The following is a 14,911-nucleotide window of genomic DNA, read 5'->3' as shown; positions in this document are numbered from 1 at the left end:
AAGAGTGGGCAGCTAAACAATGTGGGCATCTCAATGTTAACCCATTTAGGCCTGATGTCGAAATAAAAAAAACGTTCGCTCTGAAAGAATATATATTCAAAGATTTGTGCCGCATCTTTTACGATTTTTCAAAAATAGCAGACCTACAAGCTCGTAGCGCGCCACTCGGTGGCGCGCTACGAGCTTGTAGGTCTGCTATTTTTCAATAGCTAAAGTATAACATAATGCTTAGTTAAAACACCAAAAGGGGTTCCCGCCCCGGAATGGGTTAAAAGAGAGAACACAAACTCATCAAAAAGATGATTTTTATTTTTCTCATTTTAATTTATTTTTTTGTATACAGGAAGAGTGGGCTAGCTAAACAATGTGGGGCACCTCAATGTTAAATTAGCCATTGAAAAAAAAAGATCGTCCACTTCAACAATGCTAAAGTAATATTTCAACAATGCTACAAAACCTGTGGATAGCCAGTCATTATTAGCCTGGTTAATAAACCAGACCGAATCAGCCGTTGGCAAAAAAAAGTTGCCTACCAGCGGATTTCGGTCTGGCGAGGCTCAGTAGCACGCCTCTTTCCTACAATCGAGAACAGGTCGGACCAATCGGGACACGGTATGCAATATGGGCGGGCTTTGGTACAGTGACGTTCAATGCTTGAGACCTTTGACTGACAGTAGCTCTGACCAATTGCGTCAAAGAGAAAATGTTCCCCGGGAAATGAAATCCAAGTGGAGCCAGCCCAGACTGATATACCGCGACAGTGTTGTGTGATATTAGTCTGGCTTATTAGCCAGGCTAAGTCATTATAGCCATAAAGAGAAAGGTTGAAGGGTAAATCTATACGATAATGATGTATGTGTGCATGTTCAAATCATGTATACTTCAGAAAATGTAATGTTTTAGGTGCTCACTGGACCTGTATCCACTTCCACCACTGATAGCTCTATGTACCTGGGGGAGTATGGGATGGTCTCTATGTACCTGGGGGAGTATGGGATGGTCTCTATGTACCTAGGGGAGTATGGGATGGTCTCTATGTACCTGGGGGAGTATGGGATGGTCTCTATGTACCTGGGGGAGTATGGGATGGTCTCTATGTACCTGGGGGAGTAAGGGATGGTCGCTATGTACCTGGGGGGAGTAAGGGATGGTCGCTATGTACCTGGGGGGAGTAAGGGATGGTCTCTATGTACCTGGGGGAGTAAGGGATGCTCGCTATGTACCTGGGGGAGTAAGGGATGGTCGCTATGTACCTGGGGGGAGTAAGGGATGGTCTCTATGTACCTGGGGGAGTATGGGATGGTCTCTATGTACCTGGGGGGAGTAAGGGATGGTCTCTATGTACCTGGGGGGAGTAAGGGATGGTCTCTATGTACCTGGGGGGAGTATGGGATGGTCTCTATGTACCTGGGGGGAGTAAGGGATGGTCTCTATGTACCTGGGGGAGTAAGGGATGGTCTCTATGTACCTGGGGGGAGTATGGGATGGTCTCTATGTACCTGGGGGAGTAAGGGGTGGTCTCTATGTACCTGGGGGGAGTAAGGGGTGGTCTCTATGTACCTGGGGGGAGTAAGGGATGGTCTCTATGTACCTGGGGGGAGTAAGGGGTGGTCTCTATGTACCTGGGGGGAGTAAGGGGTGGTCTCTATGTACCTGGGGGAGTAAGGGGTGGTCTCTATGTACCTGGGGGAGTAAGGGGTGGTCTCTATGTACCTGGGGGGGAGTAAGGGGTGGTCTCTATGTAACTGTGGGGAGTAAGGGGTGGTCTCTATGTACCTGGGGGGAGTAAGGGATGGTCTCTATGTACCTGGGGGAGTAAGGGATGGTTGCTATGTACCTGGGGGAGTAAGGGATGGTCTCTATGTACCTGGGGGGAGTAAGGGATGGTCTCTATGTACCTGGGGGGAGTAAGGGATGGTCTCTATGTACCTGGGGGAGTAAGGGATGGTCTCTATGTACCTGGGGGGAGTAAGGGGTGGTCTCTATGTACCTGGGGGGAGTAAGGGATGGTCTCTATGTACCTGGGGGAGTAAGGGGTGGTCTCTATGTACCTGGGGGGAGTAAGGGATGGTCTCTATGTACCTGGGGGAGTAAGGGATGGTCTCTATGTACCTGGGGGGAGTAAGGGGTGGTCTCTATGTACCTGGGGGAGTAAGGGGTGGTCTCTATGTACCTGGGGGAGTAAGGGATGGTCTCTATGTACCTGGGGGAGTAAGGGGTAGTCGCTATGTACCTGGGGGAGTATGGGATGGTCTCTATGTACCTGGGGGAGTAAGGGGCGGTCTCTATGTACCTGGGGGGAGTAAGGGATGGTCTCTATGTACCTGGGGGGAGTAAGGGATGGTCTCTATGTACCTGGGGGGAGTAAGGGATGGTCTCTATGTACCTGGGGGGAGTAAGGGATGGTCTCTATGTACCTGGGGGAGTAAGGGATGGTCTCTATGTACCTGGGGGAGTAAGGGATGGTCTCTATGTACCTGGGGGAGTAAGGGATGGTCTCTATGTACCTGGGGGAGTAAGGGATGGTCTTGGGTCTGATTTGGTTGAAGGCAAAGGTCAGCTTCTGAGCAGCGCGCTGTTGTTGAATTTCCTGTAATGACAAACATTTACACAAGGTCACATCAAATTTAGTGTGTGTGTGTTTGTTTGTTTGTTTGTTTGTGTGTGTGTGTGTGTGTGTGTGTGTGTGTGTGTGTGTGTGTGCGTGCGTGCGTGCGTGTGTGTGTGTGCACTCTTAGGAGTAGGATTAGACATTTAGAGGTTATGTTGTTAGGATTGGAGTTATGCCTGATGTATACTTCGCTGTGGGCCAGTGTCGTGCACAGATGTGCCATTTGGGCTATTATATTATGGTCAGTATTCAAAATGCCAAGAAATTGTGAAAATGCCATTCATAAAATCACCTTCCTAAATGATTGATGTATACAGTAATACAAACGCATGTGCGTGCGTGTGTATGTCAGTCAGTGTGTGTGTGTGTGTGTGTGTGTGTGTGTGTGTGTGTGTGTGTGTGTGTGTGTGTGTGTGTGTGTGTGTGTGTGTGTGTGTGTGTGTGTGTGTGTGTGTGTGTGTGTGTGTCTCCTCAGATCTCGCGTGAAGCTATACATAATAGGCCCTCCTCACCCTGAGACAAAGGTGCAGCACGGTGTCATCTTTGTAGATGCTCTGCCAGGTCTGGACCACCTCCGGCAGGAAGGACTTGACGATGTAGAGGTGTCCGGGCTTCAGGATGTCGTACTCGGACCAGGTGCAGAGCACCTTGAGGGCCCGCCGCAGCCCGCCGCCCATCTCCTCCTTGCTGAGGAACTCGATCTTGGCACAGAGGCCCCGCTGGGCCCAGGAGGACATGCTGTTGTTGATGGTGTTGGGAGAGCTCTCCTCCAGGCGATACACTGTCACTGGCTCACCTTTTAGGGGGAGACAAAGCACCCAACAGGGTTTGGTTGTGTCCAGGCAGGGCTCACAATTGTACATATCGTCGCTGTTGGGGGGGGGGGGGGGGGGGGGGCCTTCCTAAACTGTTACTTCTCAGGAAAGAAATAACCTGTCTTCCAAATGGATCCAATGTAGTTATTATTTAGTGACAAGTTCTTGGACTGCCAAGATGAACCCATTCCGGGCGGGAACCCCTGTTGGTGTTTCAAGCATTATGTTATACTTTAGCTATCTACAAGCTCTACAAGCTCATAGCACGCCACTTAATCGTTAAAATCATTGAATATATATATTTCAGAGCGAACATTTTTAACTAAAATATTTGCTTCTGGGGGGGTCCCTGGAACTACATATTTTGACATTGGGGGTCCGTGGCCCAATAGAGATAATTCTGGGGGTCCTTGACATGAAAAAGGTTGAGCACCACTGACATAGAAACATAGGTTTTTCAGAAAAATGTTAGGATTTAGAAGCCTTTTTTTTATCGACCTCAGTCCAAAATGGATTAATACCAGTCTGTCCAGTCCATTCAGTGAGGTTCCATATTCAAGGGGCAAACATTACCGTGGTCTTGACCGGAAGTTAGCTCATGGATAAGCAACCCTCTCGTGGTCTTGACCGGAAGTTAGCTCATGGATAAGCAACCCTCTCGTGGTCTTGACCGGAAGTTAGCTCATGGATAAGCAACCCTCTCGTGGTCTTGACCGGAAGTTAGCTCATGGATAAGCAACCCTCTCGTGGTCTTGACCGGAAGTTAGCTCATGGATAAGCAACCCTCTCGCGGGAGAATCGCAAAGACGCGGACCACCCGAGGCATGAATTTCGTAACCAACTAGCAACCCTTTTGTTATGAGCTGTAGATACCACATTGGCCGGAACGATGTGTCAATGCGGACGCCATATTTGCATGGCCGAGCAAGCCTCCTCCTGCTTTACCAAAAGTTTTAAATTCCCCAAGTAATCAAGCTGGACAGATTATCAACATGAGAGAGATTTAAAAGAAAGGTTTATCTCTATAGCCTACTAGAGTGGTGCCCGTTGGGCACTGGCCTACTTGGAACGATGCAAGTTGGAAATGCATGCCCCACCCAGTTATTATGTCTGTGTCCCTTTTGTGCCCATATATGGAGTTCTTTGTCAGGCATGCCCAAATATGGAGTCTATGCTGATGTCAGAATGATGTCAGAACGGGCCAGCTCCATATATGGAGATATAGGGGCGATCAGGCCCAGAGCCTCAGGGCAGAGGCTTTTGTGGTTCTGGACAACCGGCTATCTGACGGACACCGGGCACTGCATTCCCGGTGGGGGTGTGGAACGTGTGTGTCGAATTTGAAGTCTGTGGGGCGAACGGTTCTCGAGTTACGTGGATTACAGACGTACGCACAGAGGTTTGGTGCATTTATAGATAGATAGATTGATAGACAGATACAGTTGGGTGCCACCGATATTGTCCCTTATCATTTGACCCATTTAGGCCTGACCTCAACATTTTTAAAAATCCTTCTAAATCCTCCAGTTTTCCGAAATAAATATTTTCACGATTTTTCAAAAATAGCAGACCTACAAGCTCGTAGCGCGCCACTCGGTGGCGCGCTATGAGCTTGTAGATCTGCTATTTTTCAATAGCTAAATTATAACATAATGTTTAAAACACCAAAAGGGGTTCCCGCCCAAAATGGGTTAACTGTCCTTTTGCGCAGATCACGCAAACCTCAGCAAAAAGAAAAGGACAATATCGATGGCCTCCAACTGTACCAAAATATTCATAGATAGCCACAATTTCAATGCACATCCCTTGAATAGTCAGGAGGAGTCATAGAAAGGAGCTGGAACCTTCTTTTTGTTAGGGAAGGTTCTGGAATGGTTTTGTTTGCATAAAACAGCAGTAGATGAATGGTATTGAATGCAGACTGGAGATTTGTCAAAGCCAGGGCAACATTATACTGGCTGTCTATTGAAGCGGGAGGTCTCGACCACAATTACCATCACAATAACTCGCTAAATTCTCAACCAAATTGTAACGTTTTGATACGCTTGTAATCTTACTTTAGATTAGAACACAGGACGCTCTGACCAACGCTTACATAACAACTGACTGTTTTATTGAAGTGTGCCAATCAACCACAACTCACACATACCGGCGTGCGCAACGCATGCGCACTACAGACTTGGCATAATGGAATATGTAGTCCTATTAGTTTGACACATGTAGTTCACTTTACATGACACAAATTTCAAGCCGTTTGCTTGTTACAAAAGTCTCAAATGTAATATATATGGCAGGATCTTACCTCTAGGGGGCACCGGAGTAAAGGGGATACTCTGAGAAAGCCTCATGAGGTTATTACGCTCCACGGCTAGAGGAATAAACACACAACACAGCACATCAGGAGACGCTCCACACACACATCATTTACATAGTGGCAGCGGTGGCCGAACGGATTGCGGAGCGGTCTTGATACCGGAAGGTCGCCAGTTCGAATCAGCGGTCCGACACGTTAAAAATTACCACCGCTGAAGTGCCCTTGAACAAGGCATTGAACAACTACGATGAAATGTTCTATGAGCAGGGCCTGGCTGGAAACAAGTTCTTGAGCTTAGCCCAGATACCCTGGGTAAATATAGTAATCATTTCATTTCATTTCATTTCATTACATATCAGGGGTTGACACTAACGACTGAGAGGGCAAGTACAGGTCATTTTCCACTTGCCCGCGTGTCAGGCCCACTTGCCCGAAAAGTAAATAGTTCATTACAAAATGATAGGTAACATTTTAATTACCGTTTTTTTTTTCTTTCTTTCTCTTTTTTTTTTTACTTTCTGTGGGAATGGAACAATGTCATACCTAAGTTTCTATGCCAAATACCTACATAGCTATGAATATGACTATGGGTTTAGCAACAATGAAGTGAACACAGAACCTTATAACACCTTATTTTACATTCCACAGACCAGAAGAAGGAGCGCTCAGGTGTTTAGACAGATGTGTTGTGTTTACAGGAAGGTTGCGTTCCCTCTCAAACGAGCACTTGCCCGGTCGGGCAACCTGGAAGCAAAGTCCACTTGCCCGAAAGTTTTATTTACCTGCCAGGGTTAGGTGGGCAACCCTTAGTGTCAACGCCTGTATATGGAGAGTGCATTACAGTAAGGAGTCTTTACATAGGGCAGTAACCTTTCATTCACCTTGAGTGTTGATTGTTAACATTGATTGTTTCTTCCTATTTTAAATGTTTACATTTATTATTATTAAGATAATAGAACATTACAACAATGGCTGCGAAGTGGCCAATCCATCGTAGAAATACACCAGCATGTGAATATTTGTTAATGTAATTTCCAACCCTTAATTTACACTTTACATTTTTACGTATAAATCATTTTTTAAGTGCTTAAAACCTACATACATACTTCAATTACGGTATATGTGACCCACCTGAGTACTGGTAACTCTCCATGGGCTTAAAGGGGGAGCCAATAGCTGCAGTGGAAAGGAGAGATTACATACAGTACATGTAAATGTATGCTCAAGCAATAAGCCATGGTTATTGGTTAACCATGGAGTTTTACTACAGCTAAGTGGTGTTGGAAGCCTGAGGCCAGAGTGCCATCGACCCACCCAGCTGTTCTAAACTCAAGGTAAACCACAGAATCATGTGGCTTATTGCTTCTCTAAAACAGGGGTTCTCAACCCGTGGGTCGCGACCCCTCGGGGGGGGTCGCCAAATTATTTTAGGGGGTCGCCAAATTATAAAAAAAAAAAAATACACGATTTTTCAAAAATAGCTAAATTATAACAATGCTTAAAACACCAAAAGGGGTTCCCGCCCAAAATGGTTTAAGGTTATTGTAGCAGTCAATTTATATTGGGGGTCGGGAGGGGGCGGGGCGGGGGTCCCGAGACATTGCCAAAGCATTTCCGGGGGTCCCCGGCCAAAAACGTTGAGAACCCCTGCTCTAAAACAACCAATCCCCAGAGTTGGGCAGAATGATGCTGGGCGAAGACAAATATTTTACAAAAAGAACAACATTTAAATCACTCTGCACACTGATGGGCTCCATTCGGTGTTGTTTTCGTCGACTAAAACTAAGACGAAAAATGTTCGTCGACTACCTTTTTTCACTGACGAAAACTAAACGGAAACTGAATGAAAACTAAGCTATGATGACTAAAACTAAGACTAAATACACTGACAATTTCGTCAACAAATAAAAACTAGACTAAAATGCTAGGAAGGGACTAGTGGACAAGAGATCCAGTATAAGTCATTTTACAATTGGTTGCATGCTGAAAATAGACGATCTACAAGCCCACAAGTGAGCTTGTAGATCGGCTATTTTCAGCAAGTGTAAAATCAGTCATTAGGACGGCATCGAGGCCCGCCAAAACACATTTTAGTCGACTAAATCAATGTAGATTTAGTCGACTAAAATCTTATGACATTTAGTCGACTAAAACTAGACTAACAGTAAAACATTCCAGGTGACTAAAATGTGACTAAAACTAAATTAAAACTATTCAAGAGAAAAAATTTGCTGCCAAAAACAACACTGCTCCATTTCAGTGCAATAAAACATGTCTGCAAAGGATCCCAGCAGTGTTTGTAACAATGGTTAGACATACTTTAGACATTTGATTTTCAATAAGAAAATCCAGCTACTGTTTCCATATGCACATCCTCAACATGACGAACCAACCCAGGTTAAATTGCTTTATATTTCACACAATTCTTTGCAATGAATGAGCATGTCAACCGACGGTGTCAGTGTCAAACGCTGATCTACAAGCTCACAAGTGTGAGGCGTCGTGAGCTTGTAGACAGGTGTTTTTGGCGAGCGCTTTTATTTTTTTCATACCAACAGCTGAGAGAGAAAAGGGGAATGACCTTCAGCAATATCTGGCTAGGAATGGAACTTGGTTCCCATGTGGTAGTGGTGTGCAGTATGCACCCTAAACACTTGCCTATCAGGACACCATGTGGTATGCACCCTAAACACTTGCCTATCAGGATACCATGTGGTATGCACCCTAAACACTTGCCTATCAGGACACCATGTGGTATGCACCCTAAACACTTGCCTATCAGGACACCATGTGGTATGCACCCTAAACACTTGCCTATCAGGACACCATGTGGTATGCACCCTAAACACTTGCCTATCAGGATACCATGTGGTATGCACCCTAAACACTTGCCTTTCAGGACACCATGTGGTATGCACCCTAAACACTTGCCTATCAGGACACCATGTGGTATGCACCCTAAACACTTGCCTATCAGGACACCATGTGGTATGCACCCTAAACACTTGCCTATCAGGACACCATGTGGTATGCACCCTAAACACTTGCCTATCAGGACACCATGTGGTATGCACCCTAAACACTTGCCTATCAGGACACCATGTGGTATGCACCCTAAAGACTTGCCTATCAGGACACCATGTGGTATGCACCCTAAAGACTTGCCTATCAGGACACCATGTGGTATGCACCCTAAACACTTGCCTATCAGGACACCATGTGGTATGCACCCTAAACACTTGCCTATCAGGACACCATGTGGTATGCACCCTAAACACTTGCCTATCAGGATACCATGTGGTATGCACCCTAAACACTTGCCTATCAGGACACCATGTGGTATGCACCCTAAACACTTGCCTATCAGGACACCATGTGGTATGCACCCTAAACACTTGCCTATCAGGACACCATGTGGTATGCACCCTAAACACTTGCCTATCAGGACACCATGTGGTATGCACCCTAAACACTTGCCTATCAGGATACCATGTGGTATGCACCCTAAACACTTGCCTATCAGGACACTATGTGGTATGCACCCTAAACACTTGCCTATCAGGATACCATGTGGTATGCACCCTAAACACTTGCCTATCAGGACACCATGTGGTATGCACCCTAAACACTTGCCTATCAGGATACCATGTGGTATGCACCCTAAACACTTGCCTATCAGGACACCATGTGGTATGCACCCTAAACACTTGCCTATCAGGATACCATGTGGTATGCACCCTAAACACTTGCCTATCAGGACACCATGTGGTATGCACCCTAAACACTTGCCTATCAGGACACCATGTGGTATGCACCCTAAACACTTGCCTATCAGGACACCATGTGGTATGCAGTATGCACCCTAAACACTTGCCTATCAGGACACCATGTGCTATGCACCCTAAACACTTGCCTGTCAGGACACCATCTGGTATGCACCCTAAACACTTGCCTATCAGGACACCATGTGGTATGCACCCTAAACACTTGCCTATCAGGACACCATGTGGTATGCACCCTAAACACTTGCCTATCAGGATACCATGTGGTATGCACCCTAAACACTTGCCTATCAGGACACCATGTGGTATGCACCCTAAACACTTGCCTATCAGGACACCATGTGGTATGCACCCTAAACACTTGCCTATCAGGATACCATGTGGTATGCACCCTAAACACTTGCCTATCAGGACACCATGTGGTATGCACCCTAAACACTTGCCTATCAGGACACCATGTGGTATGCACCCTAAACACTTGCCTATCAGGATACCATGTGGTATGCACCCTAAACACTTGCCTATCAGGATACCATGTGGTATGCACCCTAAACACTTGCCTATCAGGATACCATGTGGTATGCACCCTAAACACTTGCCTATCAGGATACCATGTGGTATGCACCCTAAACACTTGCCTATCAGGACACCATGTGGTATGCACCCTAAACACTTGCCTATCAGGACACCATGTGGTATGCACCCTAAACACTTGCCTATCAGGACACCATGTGGTATGCACCCTAAACACTTGCCTATCAGGACACTATGTGGTATGCACCCTAAACACTTGCCTATCAGGATACCATGTGGTATGCACCCTAAACACTTGCCTATCAGGACACCATGTGGTATGCACCCTAAACACTTGCCTATCAGGACTCCCCGGCCTTCAATCATTCAATAGAACACAGATGCAATGTCAGGCTCCAGAGTTGAACAAGAAAAGGTTAGTAAATGAAAGATCACTCACAGTCCTTCCTGGATCCCAAGTGGCCATGTCGGGAAGTGTAGAGAGAGACTGCAGCTAGAAGCACACACACACAAACATTATCTTCCCACACTCTATTTCCGGCTTCATGGTTAGGATTTTTGAGTGGTGCAACCACTCCAAGGAACAGCTTTGTCCCTATGGGACTATGTGACTGTGTTACTATGTTTAGAGTACCAATAGGGGGAGCTGTTGCACCACTCGCTTCAGACTGGTCTGAATTTTAAAAGACAAGTTACACTCGGGTAAACGCTGTACACAACCGTTTCATCAGAGCCAATATAGCAGATGTGAGCACTCCTGCTTTTAATAGTAAAGTGGACAAAGGATAATGTGCTTGCATAGGAGCCACACAGTGGAACGACCTCGAAACCAGTGTCAATCTGAGGTCTATTGAAAATGTTCTCCTATAGGGGGTCATTTGTATAGGATACAGGGCTTAAAGCCACACAAAAAAATCCCAAGACTGAAAATGTTTTTTTGCAAATCTGCACTGATCTCATTAAATGACCCCTATGCAATCCTCTGGACTGAAATCCGTCCCCAGGACTGAGAACTTTAAGCCCTGGAGGATAGATAATGGAACACTTGTACCGTGTAATGTATTTTTAACTTATTCATGCGTTAACTGTAGGAGGACCTCAATTGTGTAATCCTTGAAATGCAATGTGGTTACAATGCTTTTCAAATAAAAATGGCAGAAATGTGTAAAAATTGCCAAAAGGTTGATGTCCTCAAAAGTATAGTATGTGTGTGTGTGTGTGTGTGTGTGTGTGAGAGACTGTGTGTGTGTGTGTGTGTGTGTGTGTGTGTGTGTGTGTGTGTGTGTGTGTGTGTGTGTGTGTGTGTGTGTGTGTGTGTGTGTGTGTGTGTGTGTGTGTGTGTGTGTGTGTGTGTGTGTGTGTGTGTGTGTGTGTGTGCGCGCGTGCGTGCGTGCAGTCAGCCTACGTCAGTGGCAGTGTTTCTCTTACCATTTAGGGTATCTTCCCCTGAGGCTCTTCTGAGACACACAGGGACACAGAACAAAATAAACATACACTTAAAGAGCCAACTACACACAGCATTCATAATAAACCACTCTATTTTATGGTTCTTCTTTACAATTTACAATTTAGGCATTTAGCAGACGCTCTTAATCCAGAGCGACTTACATTAAGCAATAACAAAAGCATGGCATACATCACATATATAAAAAGTAGTTATCATGAATCATGCGTAGACTAAGAACGTAACAGTGGAGTATCTATGTAAACTATACATACTATACTATATAATATATTATACATGTGTACTATAAAGTGCTATGACTACATAAAGTGCAATTCTAGAGCTGTCTACGTAACAAGCTATACGTCTGTTTAAAATACTATCTAAGTCTACATAATGTGCTATCTAAGGGGCTAGGCTAGGGCAAGTGCTACGGGCTTCTTTAGAGCCTGAACAAAGTTGTATATTTTAATTGTGTGCGTGCGTGCATGCGTATGTGCATGCGAGCGTAAGTATTCGGCTGCCGTGTTACAGAAAGTAGTCAGATGGGTGATCCACGTGCATTTTCAGATGGTGTGTTGGGCCGGGAAGAGTAGGACAAAGGCCCTACGTCCTCACTGTCAGCAAGGACTGTCTAAAGAGGACGAGACGCGAAGACCGTACGGGCGACGCCATGTTGCTCCATGGAAGGAAAGAAACATGCGCAACGGGCTATATGCAGCCAACACTTCCGCGTTCAGCTTCCTTGGTCTCAACTGCGCATGTTTCTTTCCTTCCATGGAGCACCATGGCGTCGCCCGTACGGTCTACGGTGGCCTTCGCGTCTCGTCCTCTTTAGACAGTCCTTGACTGTCAGTAGGATCCAACGATTAATTTGGGCAAGGAAAAATGGGGTAAAAAACAAATTGGCTACTCAAAAAAATAAATAAAAAAAACAATAACCTACCGCTGGCTGAGCCAATCAAATGAAGCTATGGGAAAATGAACAGGAACAGAAAACTGGGACTACAGTTATGCAAAGAACCTAATGTGTGGGGTATGGTTTGTTTGTTTATTTATGTGTGCGTGTTACAGTAGGTCAGGGCTATTCAACTGGCCAAATGTGGCCCGCTGAGCGCCCCCCCAGTGGCCCTTGGAATAACATTCAAAAAAAGAAAAAGAGAAAGTTACAGGTATGATGTGTGCGATATATAAAGTGCTAGATTATCATAATGACAGTACTCTTGGAGAGAAATTAGACAGACTCCTGCAGTCTGTGTGTGTGTGTGTGTGTGTGTGTGTGTGTGTGTGTGTTTGTATTTTCAGCTAGTGCTCGTTGACGCTCGTTCTGTCAAATAGGTCTATTCTAAGGTATAGCATATACTTGTATAGACATATATCAACCTGTGCTCATACTGTGAACAAATGTATTAGCCTACATAGATATTTGTGTTTGACACAAAATGCATTTGTAGAATCCAAAAAAATGTGTGCTTCGCGCGCACGCTGTGCGGCCCTCCGCACACAATCATTCTACAGTTGTGGACCCCGACCTAATCTAGTTGAATACCCCTGCAGTAGGTGTTATGTTGGTGTGTGCATATGGAAGGTGGTGATGGTGAAAAGCACAACACTCACAGGCTGCTGGCTTGGGCCGACTTCACCTGAACTCTTTCCTGCAGTACAAGAAGAAAATACACATGTACTCATTGTACTGTACAGTCAATGAAAGGCTCAAGTCTTTTCAACAGTGTTGGAAGAAATTCTCTGATTTGTTCAACTCAAGTAAAATTAGCAATACCACAATGTAGAAATACTCTGTTACAAGTAAAAGGCCTGAATTAAAAATGTTACTTGTATAAAAGCACTGAAGCACAACATAATTGGCATCAATATGTACTTGACCAAAAGTCAAAGCTCTCAACATGTCACGATGCAAAGCGTTGAGCCTTTAGATCAGCCATTTTTGAGTAGTTAGAAGTGGGGTTTTGTATTAATAATAATAAAACAAAACTGTGGCTGCCCACAGGTGGGCATGCTGAAACAGGTGGGTGTGCTGAAAACGGGGGTGGCCTGCTTAACCTAGCCCAAACATTTAGACTCTCGTAGAGTTTTTTTTCCCGATTATGACAAATCTCGTCATAATCGAAAGAAAAAAAAAGCGCCCCTAGCAGCCAGGGTTCTGTTGCGCATTTACAACGGAGAGAAAACCAAGATGGACGCCAGATTCCGAGACAGAGTATGGACAGAGTGGATCAAAATACCTTTTTTATTGAAAACTACGGCCGTACGCTGTGTAATTGTTTGGCGTACACCCACCGGACAAGTGGGGCAAACGATAAAGGAGCTTAGATTTTGCATTTGTACGGTAAGGTAAGAGTGATTTTGAGGCAAAAAGGTTCGCCCCTTCCAAGCATTTTGGCAGTAGTGCCGTTTAGACTCTCGTAGAGAGATTCGTCAGAATCGAGAAAAAAAACTCTACGAGAGTCTAAATGTTTGGGCTATGCTTAATCCATTGAGACCTGGAACGCATCCATGTCACGTTAGCGTTTAACCACATTAACCATTAACCCATTTTGGGGCGGGAACCCCTTTTGGTGTTTTAAACATTGTTATAATTTAGCTATTGAAAAATAGCAGATCTACAAGCTCATAGCGCGCCACCGAGTGGCACGCTATGAACTTGTAGGTCTGCTATTTTTGAAAAAAAATTAAAATGTGCCTCAAATCTTTCCGAAAATTGTCATGATTTAGAAAACTTTTTTTTTTAAATTTCGACGTCAGGCCTGAATGGGTTAAAGCAAACATTACAAGTCCATAGACTTGGCTGCCACATGACGTCACGAGTGAAAGCTAGTTGTCGGAGGGGCTAGCAAAATGCTGATGCATAATCGTGATGTGTGTGTGAAGACTCTAATAAATCCTTCAGCTTAACAGACATTCTTTTGTGTTCTGGGTCTGACCGGACATTCTGTGGAGGTTAATTGCCACCAGTAAGTAATCATCTCATGAACATATTAATAAGCTAACTAATAATTCGTATTCTGACCAGGACAGCAGCTCTGGGGTCCTCATGAACAAGGATGTCTTCGGCCGACACTCGGCTCCTCTCTTTCTTTTTCAGAGCTACAGAGAAAGAAAAGAATAAATCATAATAATGTCGTATTAATTACATCATTTTCTGTTTTCTGAATAAAGAAGTCTTTTCTTAAGCCCCCTACAATCTTCCAATCCAACGTAAGAACCGGCAGGCCATCAGACAAAAGTTATGACAAAAGTACAGATGGCTTCCAAACTCAGGGGCTTGAAATTAAAAAGTTAACAGTTGTGTACATTGGGGGAGTACCAGCTCAGTGGCCTTGTGGTTAGAGTGTCCGCCCTGAGACTGGAAGGTCGGGTTCAATCCCTGGCCGGGTCATACCAAAGACTGTA

The 14,911-nt window shown here is 45.0% G+C and overlaps 1 protein-coding gene across 3 annotated transcripts in view; it reads right to left on the bottom strand.

Moving 5' to 3' along the window:
- Positions 1-14,911, bottom strand: part of trpm7 (transient receptor potential cation channel, subfamily M, member 7) — a 102,086-nt gene that overhangs the window by 5,829 nt on the left and 81,346 nt on the right. For 2 of the 3 annotated variants that reach the window (XM_079496649.1, XM_079496651.1), the window contains 8 exons: positions 14,529-14,605; positions 13,118-13,155; positions 11,485-11,513; positions 10,496-10,549; positions 6,872-6,916; positions 5,729-5,794; positions 3,124-3,407; positions 2,508-2,590 (listed from right to left, as the gene is read on the bottom strand). In XM_079496649.1, the coding sequence (XP_079352775.1) occupies positions 2,508-2,590; positions 3,124-3,407; positions 5,729-5,794; positions 6,872-6,916; positions 10,496-10,549; positions 11,485-11,513; positions 13,118-13,155; positions 14,529-14,605 (676 nt within the window). The remainder of the gene's footprint in view (positions 1-2,507; positions 2,591-3,123; positions 3,408-5,728; positions 5,795-6,871; positions 6,917-10,495; positions 10,550-11,484; positions 11,514-13,117; positions 13,156-14,528; positions 14,606-14,911) is intronic. The other variant, XM_079496650.1, reaches the window with a different exon arrangement.

The sequence above is a fragment of the Electrona antarctica genome, assembly GCF_951216825.1.
Source record: "Electrona antarctica genome assembly, chromosome: 3".
NCBI classification, from domain to species: Eukaryota; Metazoa; Chordata; class Actinopteri; order Myctophiformes; family Myctophidae; genus Electrona; species Electrona antarctica.
Note: the sequence above shows the minus strand (reverse complement) of the source record. Positions and strands in the feature narration are given on the sequence as shown.